This window comes from Dendrobates tinctorius, unplaced genomic scaffold (assembly GCF_039654945.1).
Source record: "Dendrobates tinctorius isolate UK_male_01 unplaced genomic scaffold, ASM3965494v1 ptg000309l, whole genome shotgun sequence".
In the NCBI taxonomy this organism is placed as follows: Eukaryota; Metazoa; Chordata; class Amphibia; order Anura; family Dendrobatidae; genus Dendrobates; species Dendrobates tinctorius.
Window position 1 is genome coordinate 94,037 of NW_027361976.1, and position 15,779 is coordinate 109,815.

At 42.4% G+C, this 15,779-nt stretch overlaps 1 protein-coding gene across 2 annotated transcripts in view; it reads right to left on the reverse strand.

The window, feature by feature from the left end:
• LOC141073625 (short transient receptor potential channel 5-like) overlaps nt 1-15,779 on the reverse strand; it is a 624,006-nt gene that overhangs the window by 46,856 nt on the left and 561,371 nt on the right. For both annotated transcript variants that reach the window (XM_073560935.1, XM_073560934.1), the window contains 2 exons: nt 3,401-3,607; nt 3,216-3,257 (listed from right to left, as the gene is read on the reverse strand). In XM_073560935.1, the coding sequence (XP_073417036.1) occupies nt 3,216-3,257; nt 3,401-3,607 (249 nt within the window). The remainder of the gene's footprint in view (nt 1-3,215; nt 3,258-3,400; nt 3,608-15,779) is intronic.

Genomic DNA, 15,779 nt, shown 5'->3' on the forward strand with positions numbered 1-15,779 from the left:
TACTGACTGCTGAGCTGTGTATCTAATCCTATCCTGTGTGATACTGACTGCTGAGCTGTGTATCTAATCCTATCCTGTGTGATACTGACTGCTGAGCTGTGTATCTAATCCTATCCTGTGTGATACTGTCTGCTGAGCTGTGTATCTAATCCTATCCTGTGTGATACTGACTGCTGAGCCATGTATCTAATCCTCTCCTGTGTGGTACTGTCTGCTGAGCCGTGTATCTAATCCTATCCTGTGTGATACAGTCTGCTGAGCCATGCATCTAAACCTATCCTGTGTGATAGTCTGCTGAGCCGTGCATCTAATCCTATCCTGTGTGATAGTCTGCTGATCCGTGTGTCTAATCCTATCCCGTATGATACTGACTGCTGAGCCGTGTATCTAATCCTATCCTGTGTGATACTGACTGCTGAGCTGTGTATCTAATCCTATCCTGTGTGATACTGTCTGCTGAGCTGTGTATCTAATCCTATCCTGTGTGATACTGCTGAGCCGTGTATCTAATCCTCTCCTGTGTGGTACTGTCTGCTGAGCCGTGTATCTAATCCTATCCTGTGTGATACAGTCTGCTGAGCTGTGCATCTAATCCTATCCTGTGTGATAGTCTGCTGATCCGTGCATCTAATCCTATCCCGTATGATACTGACTGCTGAGCCGTGTATCTAATCCTATCCTGTGTGATAGTCTGCTGATTCGTGTATCTAATCCTATCCTGTGTGATACTGTCTGCTGAGCTGTGTATCTAATCCTATCCCGTGTGATACTGATTGCTGAGCTGTGTATCTAATCCTATCCTGTGTGATACTGACTGCTGAGCTGTGTATCTAATCCTATCCCGTGTGATACTGCGCTCATGAAATACTCTGTGCTGCTGTCACCCTGCTGGTTTTATGTATGATCTACATGGTGGTATTGTGTATGATCTATATGGCGGTATGATGTGTGAAGTATATGGCGGCATTATGTGTGAAATATATGGCGGTATTATGTGAGAACACTATGGCAGTATTATCTGCTAAAAGGGGACCCATTTTGGGGTGGTTCTGGCTGAGCACCTGCACACAGGTCAGGGGTAATAGGTGCAGTCAGGGGCGGGCTGGTGAGGCAGCTGAAGAGAGGAGTCTCATTTTTATCGTTACTGTATGGCTACATTTCCCCCAGCCTGCTTCCCAGCGTCACTCCGGACTGCGCCTGTCGCCTCGCTGTCACACATCGCCAGGACAGGATCTGAGGAGGGGAATGGGGTCTTTGCATGCAAAGTCTAGATCAGAACAGGCCATCAATCAGCAGAGATGTTTCCTGGATTTCTGTGCTGCTGTCTCCCTGCTCCCTCCACCATATATTTCCCTCTGTGCACCCCATAGACCAGCACACTGCTCTCCTGAAATACTCTGTGCTGCTGTCACCCTGCTCCTCCCCCATATATCTCCCTCTGTGCCCCCCATAGGCCAGCACACTGCTCTCCTGAAATACTCTGTGCTGCTGTCACTCTGCTCCCAGAATCCTTGCTGCCTGCCATCCTCAGTGATCGAAGACCCCATTCCTCTCCTCAGATCCTGTCCTGGTGATGTGTGAAAGTGAGGCGACGGGCCTGATATATGGTGAAAGGAGCACAGAGTATTTCAGGAGAGCAGTGTGCTGGTCTATGGGGGGCACCCTGTTCGGTGCCAGGGATTGTACATAGAGCGCTGTGTTATATACACATGGATGGACCGTCTTCTTGTCTGCTCCACAGAAATCCAGGAAATATTTCTTCTGATTGGTGACCTGTTCTGATCCAGACTTTACATGAAAAGACAGCCAGTAACATTGCAGGCCCCATCAAAATGGCTACTCACTGTGTTCCTAGATGTCATCCTCTCTTAGCAAACACTCAGAAGGGGAGGAGTGACAACACACCCATGTCAGCAGACTCCGCCCATAATTACTGCAGGGCAGTAATCTGAGCTAGTTATACACTAGGTTTTTGTGCCAAATTTCAGTAGCTGCTCCCCCTAGTGTTAACAAGTGGAAATGCCAAACTTTTTAAAATTGTTTTTCATATTTTTCAAAATTAAAAACAAATGATAATATTTTTTAAGAAAATGTAAACATTAATTCTTTACATTTTTTCAATTGCTGAATAAAATTTTTTTGGATGGCACTTTCCCTTTAAGATGGTTGGATCACTACCCTCCTCTGAAGCTGCAGCGGTAAAGCTGCTTCTGCTTGCAGGATGGGAGAGTATGCAGTTTTGGCCAGCAGCGCAGTCATGCTGCTACTACAAACATTCAGTTTCAGGGACGCACCAAACATGGCAAAACAGACAGCTGGGAGCCAGAGGAGTGATACGCTCCTGAAGATGAGACAACTCCTTTATACAAGTTTATGACAATACCAAAACTCTACATGGTATTTGCTAGATAAGACTAATTGTTAAAATGTGCAAGTTTGCAACAGTTCATTCACTTGCCCTAATTATGGCCCCATTCAAGCTCTGAGTTGTATGGAGCATTGATGAAGTGCCCATAGAAGTATATGGGACCTTATAGATTTTAAGCAGAGGCATAAAGACACTTCTCCCATTGAAATACAAATTAATGGTGCCACGATCCATTGGACGCTATACTGCAGAGCTATTTGCCCCTAGACGCTTTGTTTTTAGGAGGCAATATCTAAGTAATTGGAACTGTAATGAGGAACCATACATAATGTCATACAATGCCTACAGCTCTATATTGCAAAGCAGCAGACACTGTGCCTTACATTAAAAAAAATGATGTCCTTAAAGGGACTTTGTCAGCACAGAATGACTGGTCAAACCAAGTACAGGCTCTTGGTGCATCATGACGGGGCCAGCCATTTATATCCACCTTCTCAGCTTTAAGAAAGAACACAAAAGTCACATTGAAATATTCCAAACGTCCTAATAGAAGGGGAAATTGTCCGCATTGGAGACCTATTCTTGTCTCTGCCTCTCTCGTCAGTTACCTAATAGAACTTGTTTTACTGAATACAAATTTCATAACCTGCTTTACGAGTAAAGCCAAAAATGAGTCACGGCCGTCTGCGGAGAAGTCATGCATATTGTATTCCGTTTTAAGCACAGAATGCAGGAGCTTTGTGACAACGCTCGGTAAGCAAAAGTAGATTTCGGCTTGTCACAAATGTTTGGAGTCAAGCTTCTCCAAGAAGGCATGGCCGGGACAATGAAATGCAGCAGAGCTCACCTGGTAATGCTGATTTTGAATCAGGTTGTCTGCATGCCGCTCCTGCAAATAAAAAATGTATACGTGAATTTCCAAAGCATCACTTCAGTCCGGTTGCAATTATGTAGAGAGTCCATTTGGCTAAAGCCAACTTGGCTACTTTGTTTTTAAAGAAAATATATGAAAATGTAGTATGTGTGTCTTACGGTGAAGGTTTTTAGGTTTTCATGTTGTTTCTGGAGTTCCTCGTCACGTTTTCCCGGGCAGAGCTGGTAGTGGATCCATTTGCACAGATACCAGACAGATTTTGGGCTGGCGATTATATTAAAAGGAGGTGGCATAGTTCCACCTTCATCAAAGTAACTCATCCACAGTTTTGTCCTTGCAAACTTCCATTCAATGTCCGCATGATCCTGCCAAAGAAATGTCATTTAATCCCGGATGACTGAGCAAATTCCAGCTGTAATCCTTGCATGGCCTCTCTCCACCCAAGAGTGACTGCTTCATATATTTCTATGTTTTGGGCTCTTGTGCGGTGGTTATGACACGTGACCCCGATGACCAATCAGCGCTGGTGTCACCGTCTCCGCCTGCGGACAAATCGAACATGAAGAGGACGTCAGGGCTGCAGCTGATCTCGGACTTCCTCTTCCTGCTCAATTTGACAGGAGGCGAGGACAGTGACACCAGCGCTGATTGGTCATCGGGGTCATGTGTCACAACACCATGGGAGCCCTGGGAGACAGAGTGCTGACACCTCGGGAATGGCACTGGCACAGGAAGAAAGTATTATTTTATGGGGGCCTAGCGAGGGGTATTCAAAAAAGTCATCCAACTTCTTTAAGAAATACTTGAAGTAGACAGATAACTCTGTGGCAACTAAAAAGCAAATCTATCACCAGGTGTTTGCTCATCTGACAGCATCATGCTGTTGGAGCAGATAATCTGATTCCAGCGATATTTCATTTAATGGGCTGTTTGCTGCAGTTTTGATAACATTACTGTTTTAACTATTGGAGATCTAGCAGTGCTCAAAATGCAAAGCTCTTTATGACTCCGCCCACATAATTGATTGGCAGTTCTATATTTACACTGTGCATAGGCAGAAAGCTGCCAATCAGTGGTAGGGGCAGAGTTCTACAGAGCTCATGAATATGGAGGACTACATGACAGCAGGTTTACTAGTCCTCTAGTGATAATCTCCTGCTGATAAAACAGTGATTTCATAAAAACTATAGAAAGCAGCCCAGTAAAGTGACACATTGCTAGAATTAGGGTCTCTGTCCCTACATAATGCTACTTTCAGATTCGGTTGCAAATAATAGGTGGCAGATTCCATTTAAAAGTCACCACTGTATTTAGTCACTTTTAAACTTCAGAAAATATAATTCATATCTATACAAACATAAATATAGCTAAGATTCAACTGAATAGAATTTAAACATCTTCACAGAAGAAAAGAAAAATAATTTATTTCCTGTTTTAATTTTTTTTAATTTATTTAATGAAAATATTGTCTAAAATTTGGTGGGATCATGACCTATTGTAGAGCTGAAGAAATTCATGGCATAGATCCGTGCTGGAAAAGCATTAGAAGTCACAATATACAAGCTAAACCAGATCTGAGGCCAGATATAAGGCAGATATGTAATCAATAACGCTTATAATAAATGCAGAGTTAGGAATATCAAAAATAGAAAAAAGTGGTCATTTGTTGTGACTGAAGATGACCACATGGTGGCAGTATAGGCAGTCTAATCAGATATATACTCTGAAGATAACCAAAGAAATAAAAAAAAGCAAAAAAACAACTCGGCAACAATACCACGTCTGAGATATGTAACTATTACAACATATTACTGCTTTATGACCATAGCAGTGAGTTCTACTGAAACCATCATGATACTTACCTTATATTACTACATGGCCACCTTTTATCTACATATTTCCAATGTGCAAAGGAGGATGCACACATTATATCTCCTACTGATACGCAAATTCAACATTGCATTGGGCAGTATTTTTTTTGCAATAAGTATCCACTATTTTATCTCATTAGAATTCACTTTTTGGACACATAAAAGCTAACACAAAAAGTCAAAGATTGTTGAAATATTCTTTATTCAAAATTAAATACCATACATGATCTAATACCTAACATTTAGGCTGTGTGCCCACGTAGCGATTTTTAAGCGTTTTTGCCTTGATTTTCGGTGCGAAAACGTTTACAAATCGTGTACAGAACGCCCCCCATGCATTCCTATGGCATTCCGCACATGCTGTGCTAATGCTGCGCTTTTTTCCGCGGCGGAATCGCATCGCGGAAAAAATCGCAGCATGTTCATTCTTTTGTGCGGAATCGCAAAGAATTGCCGCGATTCCGCACCCATAGGAATGCATGAGAATCGCTTACTTCCCGCATGTGGCTATGCCCACCATGCGCGAAGTTGAGCGTCTCACGTGCGGTTGGTACCCACGGTGTGGAGGAGAGGAGACTGTCCTCCAGGCCCTGGGTACCATACCCCTGTAAAAAAAAAAATAAAAAATCGGGGTATATTTACCTTCCGGTGTCCCGCGCTGCATTCCCGGCCTAGCGTTCCCAGTAATGCCTTGCGGCAAGGTCCTGTGATGACGTAGTCTCGTGTGACCGCTCTAGTAACGTGAGACCAACGTCATCACAGGTCTCGCAAGGCATTACTGGGAACGCTGTGGCCCGGGAATGCAGCGCGGGACGCCGGAAGGTAAATATACCCCGATTTTTTTATTTTTTTTAGCATTTTAACATTCTATCTTTTACTATTGATGCCGCATAGGCGGCCTCGATAGTAAAAAGCTGCTCACACTCGTCAAACACTATGTTTGACGAGTGTGACCAACCTGTCAATCACTTTCCAAGCGATGCTTCAAATCACTTGGAAAGTGCTTGAATATCGCACGCGAAAATCGCGGCAAAATCGCGATCATAATCACGGTGAAATCGCGCGGAAAAAAACGCGTGATTTATGGGAAGGAGTCCGGTTTTTAGTGAGCGTTTTAAAACGCTACGTGGGCACATAGCCTTAAAGGGAATCTGTAATTAGGTTTTTGCAACCTGCGATTCCAGCAATGACCCTGATTGCAGCGATGTGTCACTTATTGGGCTGATTGCTATAGTTTTGATAATCTGTTAAACAGTAATTTTATCACTAGAGGACTAGTAAACCTACTACAAGGTAGTCTTCCTTAGTAATTGGCTCTGTATAATGCAAACCCCACCACTGATTGGCAGCGTTCTGCCTATACACAGAAAGCTGCCAATCAGTGATGTGGGTGGGGTTAACTACATTGTAGTCAATGGGGTCCACTGGTCCCAGTTACCATTGTGTACACATGCTTATTACATGTTATGAAATTCGGGATTTATGAAAGCATTGAGAATTTATTCTCTTCATACAGCATTCGACACTGTGGATCATCAGCTCCTCCTCACTATGCTCCATTCCATTGGCCTCAAGGACACCGTTCTCTCCTGGTTCTCCTCCTATCTCTCCGACCGCTCCTTTACTGTTTCTTTTGCCGGTTCCTCCTCCTCTCACCTTCCCCTTACTGTTGGGGTTCCTCAAGGATCGGTTCTAGGCCCCCTCCTCTTCTCCTTGTACACTGCCCCTATTGGTCAAACAATCAGTAGATTTGGTTTCCAGTACCATCTCTATGCTGATGACACCCAATTATACGCTTCTTCTCCTGACATCACGCCAGCCTTTCTAGAAAACACTGGCGATTGTCTAAACGCTGTGTCTAATATCATGTCCTCACTATATCTGAAACTGAACCTGTCAAAGACTGAACTCCTGGTGTTTCCTCCCGCTACTAATGTACCTATACCCACATTGCTATTTCTGTGTGTGGTTCCACTATTACTCCCCAGCAACATGCCCGCTGTCTTGGGGTCATACTTGATTCCGAGCTTTCCTTTGCCCCCCACATTCGATCACTGGCTCGCTCTTGTCATCTGCACCTCAAAAACATTTCTAGAATTCGACCTTTTCTTACTTTTGACTCTGCAAAAACTCTTACTGTTTCTCTTATTCATTCTCGTCTCGACTATTGTAACTCTCTTCTAATCGGTCTCCCTCTTACCAAACTCTCCCCCCTCCAATCTGTCTTGAATGCTGCAGCCAGGATCATATTCCTCACCAATCGTTACACCGATGCCTCTACCTTGTGCCAGTCATTACACTGGCTACCCATCCACTCCAGAATTCAGTATAAACTTATTACCCTCACCCACAAAGCCCTCCATGGCTCAGCACCATCCTACATCTCCTCCCTTGTTTCAGTATACCACCCTACCCGCGCCCTCCGTTCTGCTGATGACCTGAGGTTAGTATCCTCAATAGTCAGAACCTCCCACTCCCGTCTCCAAGACTTTAACACGTGCCGCGCCAATTCTTTGGAATGCACTTCCCAGGTCAATACGATTAGTCCCCAATCCCCACAATTTTAAGCATGTCCTGAAAACGCATTTATTCAGACTGGCCTATCGCCTCAGCACATTAACCTAACCTATCCCTGTGTGGCAGAGCCAAAAGTTTTACCATAACCAGGTTCCCAGCATCATGTTCCCACATGCTTTATGCATCCATTAGCCCTCTGTGTCTGTACTGTTACACACTTAACATTATGGCTGGTCCATACAATCAGGGCAACTGTTACCACCCACCTTTCGTGTCTCCCTCTTTCCTCATAGACTGTAAGCTTGCGAGCAGGGCCCTCACTCCTCTTGGTATTTGTTATAATCTACTGTATGTGATTATTGTTATGCTGTAATGTCTATTGTCTGTACAAATCCCCTCTGAAATGTAAAGTGCTGCGGAATATGTCGGCGCTATAAAAATAAAATTTATTATTATTATTATTAATTTAGTTTCCACCCATAGCTGTTACCATGTTAACTTGCGCTTACAGGAAGCATGTCACAAACCCTGTGCATCGGCGACCTGTCACATGATCGTGGGGCACCGATGGGTTGGCATGGCAACCAGGGGTTCCGAAACGGCTGACCTATCAAAATATAAAAACAAGCCAATCTAAACTGCATAATAAAAATCAAATCAGCAGAATTACATTTATTTGGTTGCCGCAACATTGCAATAAAATGCAATAACGGGTGATCAAAAGATCGTATCTGCACCAAAATGGTATCAATAGAAATGTCAGCTCAGTGTGCAAAAGGTAAACTCTCACCCAGCCCAAAAATAGTCTCTGAAAATGGCCCCTTTTTTTTAAACAAACGCTTGATTTTTTTTTCACCACTTAAGTAAACAACCTAGACATGTTTGGCATCTGCAAACTCGTAATGACCTGAAGAATCATAATGGCAGGTCAGTTTTAGCTTTTAGTGAACATGGTTTAAAAAAAAAAATTGTGGAACTGCACTTCTTTTGCACTTTCAGTGCACTTGGAAGCATGTCAGATAATTTGTTGACTACCGAGACATAAGGGTAATTATAAAGTAATTAGTTTTTTTTTTCTTAGGTCAGTAGTGGGCAGTATCAGAGACAATTTATTATCTACTGAGATATAAGGGTATTGTTAATTAAGTCTTAAGTTTACAGATACTGCTTTTGTTTCTACTGTTTGGTAAGGGGGCACTCTGCAGCTCGTGACACTCCACTGACAAACAATTAATGGCCTGGGCAAGTAGAGAGTAATCCTCTCGGAACATCTGAGGTGATAGAAGTCCTGCAGCAGAACCATCACTCCTGACATTCTGAGACTATCAAGCCCAGAATATGCTATTCTAGACAGTAATAGATCGACAGCAGCTAGAGAGCTAAGGGGTGAAAAGTACTATAGCCATCATCATTTTCCTGCATCTTATTTTCCATGTTCTTAAGTCTTATCCATATGTACGGGAAGATTACTTATAATGAATCCGTCAGTAGGTTTTTGGTATCTAAGCTGAGATCCACATAATGCAGAAGTAGAGAGCTTGAGTCAAGAGATGTGTCACTTACTAGTCTGCAGGGCTAGGTGTCATGTGTAGGCCAGTCCAGGTAATCTGTGTAACCCCGTCCCCAACACTGATTGACAGTTTGTTAACAGTGTACACAGGAAGCTGCAATCAGTGGGGAGGGCGGGATTATACAGAGCTCATGATTCTGAGCACTGCTACATCTACAACAGAGAAAACAGGGATTCTATCAAAAATGCACAAAGGAGTCCAGTATATGACACATCGCTGGAATCAGGGACTCTGATGGTGCTCCTAGATCCCATATCAACACCCTGCTGATATTCCCTTTAAGGTGAATCAATTAAGGGGTCTGGTCTGGATCTGAAATTTTTTTTGTTGCGGTAGAGGCTGGAAATAGCTGCAGAAGCAGGGGCCCAAAGATGTCTTGGAAGAAAGCCCTGCAGAGATCAGGAGAAGTTGTCACAGCAGTCTGAGAGGAGGAAGAGAAGGAAACAGGACACCTACAGTAAGAGGATGTTACCTGAGATTAACAGGGCCATCATCCAGTAGTAATCACTGGTGGTATCATGGATGTATCCTTTGTATGGTGGCATTAATGCCGTATTCCAGCCCTACTTGCATAACCACACTTTATTTAATTAGCACACAGATAACTATAGATAGCACTGCCTCTGCTGCTAGTTCCACCTCCGACCCCAATTCTCTGCTACTTTATTTTGGAACCACTGATATGTCATCTGCTTATGTACAGTACAATATTCCCAAATAAGTTCGCATGAAGGATGTACAATTATGCTGTGCTTCTAGGCACCGCATCAAATACTGAAGAACAAAAAGCATTCGCCAAGCCCGGAGTTCAATAAATCAAACAAATGCATCTGGCCATTAAATGTGTTTGGGTACATTTCTTTAATTTATTGAACTGTAAGCAAGCTGCTCCCGTCTGTGAATGTGGTCCATTGTACTGGATAAACACACATTATATGCATGGTAGAGACATTTGCTCAGTGGCCCCAAAGAACCTAGTCATGTCTCTTACATATTAAATCCAAACAGTTTACTGCAGTTGTTAAATAGATCTAATAAAAATGTTCAGATTAAGATTGAATCTAAAAACAGAGTTCAGTAAATATTCACAATTTCTGCTTATAAACTGCTTATATAGAAAATGTTGCTTTTCTAAAAATCATACTAGGAATATACATATTAACATCATTTTTTCAAATGTAAAAAAAAAATCTACTTTTATATAAGATGCAAATTTGGGCGCTTTGGTGTACCCTTGGTGTGGCCTATGGCTTGGTGCATGGTTTCTCCCTCCGATTTGCGTATTATAGCCAGTCCCTTGCCTTGATTTACAATGTTCACTTGGTAAGAATGAGCGCTGTCTAAATTCCATCCCTGATTCTGCGCTAGAGCATTGACATTCGAGAAACCCCGTGGTGCGCTCAGTGTCTGTGCGATCGTGCACACAATGTGGCTGTGGGTACGCTCTCATGCCTGGCTCCTGACTCTCTGTGACCGCCGCTTGATACACGTGGAAAATGTAGTGAGCTAGCGGTTCCACCGAGGTGAAGGGGGCACTGCAGATTGATGACTTGTGGCTGCAGACAGTCGTCAGTGAGCGCCCACAGGCGCATTGTGTGATTGGTCTCAATGGTACTGTGAACGCTCCACTGGGCTCCTCTAATGTCAATGTGCAAGCGCAGGAACAGAGATTTATTTTAGACAGCACTTGCTCTTACCAAGCGATCGCTGTCAATGTTAGAAATTGGCCATAATATGCAAATCAGAGGGTGTAACGGCGCACCAAGTCATAGGCCACGCCAAGGGTGCATTGATGCTCCCCTAATTTTTCTGCAATTATAGCATTGAAACGTATATGATTTGTAAGCTGGAAAAGTCCCCTACATTAATGTTTGACCTGTTTAATTTAAATTTTGGAGGTGACAACAGACTGCCTTTAATGTTTAATAGTTAATTTGGTGCATTATAGTATATTAATTTGGTGCCTTGAAAAAGATGCCAAATTTATTTAAGACAACTCAGACCTCGTATTAGTGGTTTTCACTATGATGACTATGTCTAAATGTTGGACAATTGTTTGGCCATAACCAATTTTGAAGCCAAAAGAAATGACTGGTTGTAGACTTTCATACTTTTTGGTGTAAATGCATTAATAATTAGGTCCAAAACAAAAACTGTTAAAAGTTTTGTTTTAAATCGTACACCGATTAGGCACAAGAGCAATAGTAAATCTGTCCCAGTGTTTCCATTTGCTTTTCTGACTTCTATTGAGATGAGATGATGGCTTTTTTTTCCCCTTTTTTCACTTGTCTGCACTTGGATAATCTGAAAACTCCAACACATTATTTCTTTTAATTTGAGATTGTATTTGCATAAAGTTTATCTATTGCTTGATTTTCTGTAGATTTTTACCTCTCCACAAGAACACAAGGCTTCTGCTAAATAGCTGCTTTACCAAGCCTAGCAGATAACTCTGTGCTTTCCTACGAGGACAAAAGTTGACCACATCCGAACTCCTGAGATTTTTACTTGTCTTTTCTTTCCATCCCATAGGGAACTAGTGTAGTTGTAGGCAAGTGGAAGTATGAATAAGACATGTCACATTGCCTGGATCGACAGGAAAGCAGAGAAGCATCTATGAAAAACAGCATCGGTGTCGGCACCAGACAAACCTGTGCAGATGCGAAGGCTCCTGGGTTTGTTAGAACTTTGACATCCTGGGTAAATATCCTCTATCCCTGCCAAGATAAGGATTCCAGTGACAGGGGATCAACTGTACCGGTCAAGGCTATAAATAATAAAACACTGCGGGCATTGAACATTCAGTTATGTAACAGATCACCTGTAATCATGTGCCCCTCATCGCTCTCGTCTTTCCTGCTTTATGCAATAGGAAACCTCCCAACTCCCACTGCACACATCAAATGTAACCAGAGGCTGGAGTTCTGCCTTTGTACCTAGCTAGCGACTCTTTTCTTTTCTCTATGTAGAAACAGGAAGTCTCTTGTCCCTGCACTCATCATTCCCCCATTCAACTCCTGACCCAGCTCCTCCACTTCTCCTTCCTGCCTGCCAGACACTTTTGCAATGACTCATGACTGATGTAGGAAAAATTTAAATTGTCAGCTAGTCATTTTTTAATCACGTGCTGTCATAGACCTAATGGAAAAGAGAAGAATTAACTGGGTAGAAAGGCAAAATGAGCAATTGTAAGTACACAGTGCTATATAATATGATGACTGCAATATATTAAGAGGATGAAAACATTGATGGGAGTGCTTCTTTAACCCCTTTACACCCAAAGGTGGTTTGCATGTTAATGGCCAGGCCAATTTTTACAATTCTGACCACTGTCCCTTTATGAGGTAATAACTCTGGAACGCTTCAATGGATCCTGGTGATTCTGACATTTTCTCTTGACATATTGTACTTCATGATAGTGGTAACATTTCTTTGATACGACTTGCATTTATTTGTGAAAAAAACAGAAATTTGGCGAAAAATTTGGAGATTTTGCAATTTTCCAACTTTGAATTTTCATGTCATTAAATCACAGAGAGATGCCACATAAAATACTTAATAAGTAACATTTCCCACATGTTTACTTTACATCAGCTCAATTTTGGAGGCAAACCTTTTTTTGTTAGGAAGTTAAAAGGGTTAAAAGTTAAACAGCGCTTTTTCATTTTTACAACACCATTTTTTTAGGGACCACATCACATTTGAAGTCACTTTAAGGGGTCTATATGATAGAAAATACCCAAAAGTGACACCATTCTACAAACTGCACCCCTGATGGTACTCAAAACCACATTCAAGAAGTTTATTAACCCTTCAGGTGCTTCACAGGAAGTTTTGGAATGTTTAAAAAAAAAATGAACATTTAACTCTTTTTCACAAAAAAATTACTTCAGATCCAATTTTTTTTATTTTACCAAGGGTAACAGGAGAAATTGGACCCCAAAAGTTGTTGTGCAATTTCTCCTGAGTACGCTGATACCCCATATATGCAGGTAAAGCACTGTTTGGGCGCATGGCAGAGCTCGAAAGGGAAGAAGCGCTGTTTTACTTTTTCAACGCAAAATTGGCTGGAGTTCAGATTGGCTACCATGTCATGTTTGGAGAGCCCCTGATGTGCCTAAACAGTGGAAAACCCCACAAGTGACAACATTCTGGAAACTAGACACCCTAAGGAACTTATCTAGATGTGTGGTGAGGACTTTGAACCCCCAAATGCTTCCCAGAAGTTTATAACATAGGGCCGTAAAAATAAAAAAATCATATTTTTTCCAAAAAATGATGTTTTTGCCCCCAATTTTTTATTTTTACAAGGCTAACAGACGAAATTGGACCCCAAGAGTTATTGTGCAATTTGTCCTGAGTACGCTGATACCCCATATGTGGGGGGTAAACCACTGTTTGGGTACATGGCAGAGCTCAGAAGGGAAGGAGCGCCAGATTTTACTGTTATGGTTTGTAGGTGCCATGACCCACTGGGAGAGCCAATGAGGTGCCAAAACAGCAGAACCCCCATAAGTGACCCCATTTTACGAACTACAGCTCCCAATGAATTCATCTAGGGGTGCAATGATCATATTGACACCATGGATGTGTCGCAGAATTTTATACCATTGGGCAGTCATGCGGAGAGACTCGGGAGGAACGGTGCGCTATTTGGCTATTCAAGTGAAGGGTCTGTGCACATGTCAGTGTGTTTCCACGGATCATATGTCCGTGGGCAAAACACGCTGACATGTCCTTTTTTTTTTATGTCCGCATGGGCCACAAAACATCCAGCACACGTGTATATGCATAACACACATGGATGTCATCCATGTGAAACGCATCGGCACCGGGGAAGAAGCGTTAGGCTATGTGCACACGCTGTGGTTTTGCTGTGGTTCCGCTGCGGTTTTGGCCGCAGCAGTTCTGCAGACAGTGTATAGTAGCTGTAGCATGTTATCCTATGGGATTAACAATTTTCTGTGCACATCCTGCGGATTTTTAACTGCGGAAAAGCTGCGGTTTTGAATCCGCAGAAAGAAATGACTTGTCAATTCTTTTCTGCGGATTCTGCTGCGGTTTACCATCTCCACCATTGTAGAGATGATAAACCGCATGGAAAACCGCAGGCCAATCCGCAGGTCATTTTACCTGCGGTTCCGCAGATAAAAAATCCGCAGACCAATCCGTAGTGTGTGCACATAGCCTTAAAGTAAGCACTGTTCCCTGGTGCTGGGTGCTGCACATGGCTCTCATCATTCTCCCCTGCTTGTGCGGATCACCGTAACACTTCTTCCCTGGTGCCCGTCCTTGTGGTACTGATGTAGCACATGCATGCCACACGTGTGCCGAAAGTATTACATACATGGACACTGACACCTCCGGTACCGGAAATATCGAAATGTGTGAAAGAGGCGTTATAGCGGTTTTTTGTGTTTGGCAGCTGTCACACACAAAAAGACTCTTTTTATTGCAAAAAATAATTTTTACATCACCATATTTTGAGAACTATAATTTTTCCAAATTTTGGCCCACAGAGTCATTTGAGGTCTTGTTTTTTTGTGGGATGAGTTGATGTTTTTATTGGTACCATTTTTGGGCACATGGCATATTTTGATTGCTTTTTATTCCAAATCTTTGGGAGGCAGAATGAACAAACAAAAACCTGCAATTCATTAATTTCTTTTGGGGGGGCGTTTATACCATTCCACGTGTGGTAAAATTGATAGAGCAGATTTATTCTTCGGGTTAGTACGATTACAGCAATACCTCATTTATATCTTTTTTGTATGTTTTGGCGCTTTTATACAATAAAAACTAGTTTATATAAGAAATAATAATTTTTGCATTGCTTTATTCTGAGAGCTATAACTTGTTTATTTTTCAGGTGATGGAGCTTGTTTTTTGCGGGACAAGATGATGTTTTCAGCGATAACATGTTTATTTATATCTGTCTTTTTGATCGCGTTATTCAACTTTTTGTTCCGCAGTATGATGATAAAGCATTGTTTTTTTTGCCTTGTTTGCTTTTTTATGATGTTCAGTAAAGGGGATAACAAGTGGAACAGTTTTATAGGTCAGGTCATTACAGACATAGCGATACCAAATATGTGTACTTTAATTGTTTAGATTTTTTTTTCATTCAAATATTTACAATTATTTAAAATATATATTTTTTTACTTTATTCTAACTATTACACTTTGTCCCACTATGGGACAATCATTTTTTGCAGGCTGATCGCTTCTATGCTATAGAAGATGTCAGCGCTGCACTCAGTCCACTGACACAGAGACTTCCTGATCAAACACTATGCATGACCAGGAAGTTTCTTAGCTCTGGTAACCCGGATGTTGTCATGACGACATTGGGTTACCATGGCAGTGATCGGGTCCCTGCATCACGCCACGGGGTCTCTGATCCAAAGGCAGAGGAGCTGTTCAATCACAGTATTCTAGGGATTAAAGTGCCGGGAGCGGTATGTGATCGCTGCTGGCACTTAGTGCCGGGTGTCAGCTGTGAGAATCAGCAGACAGCCGGCCGTAATCGACAGCACACCACCCGTGTGCGTGGCCGATCGCTGAGGCGTACTATTCCG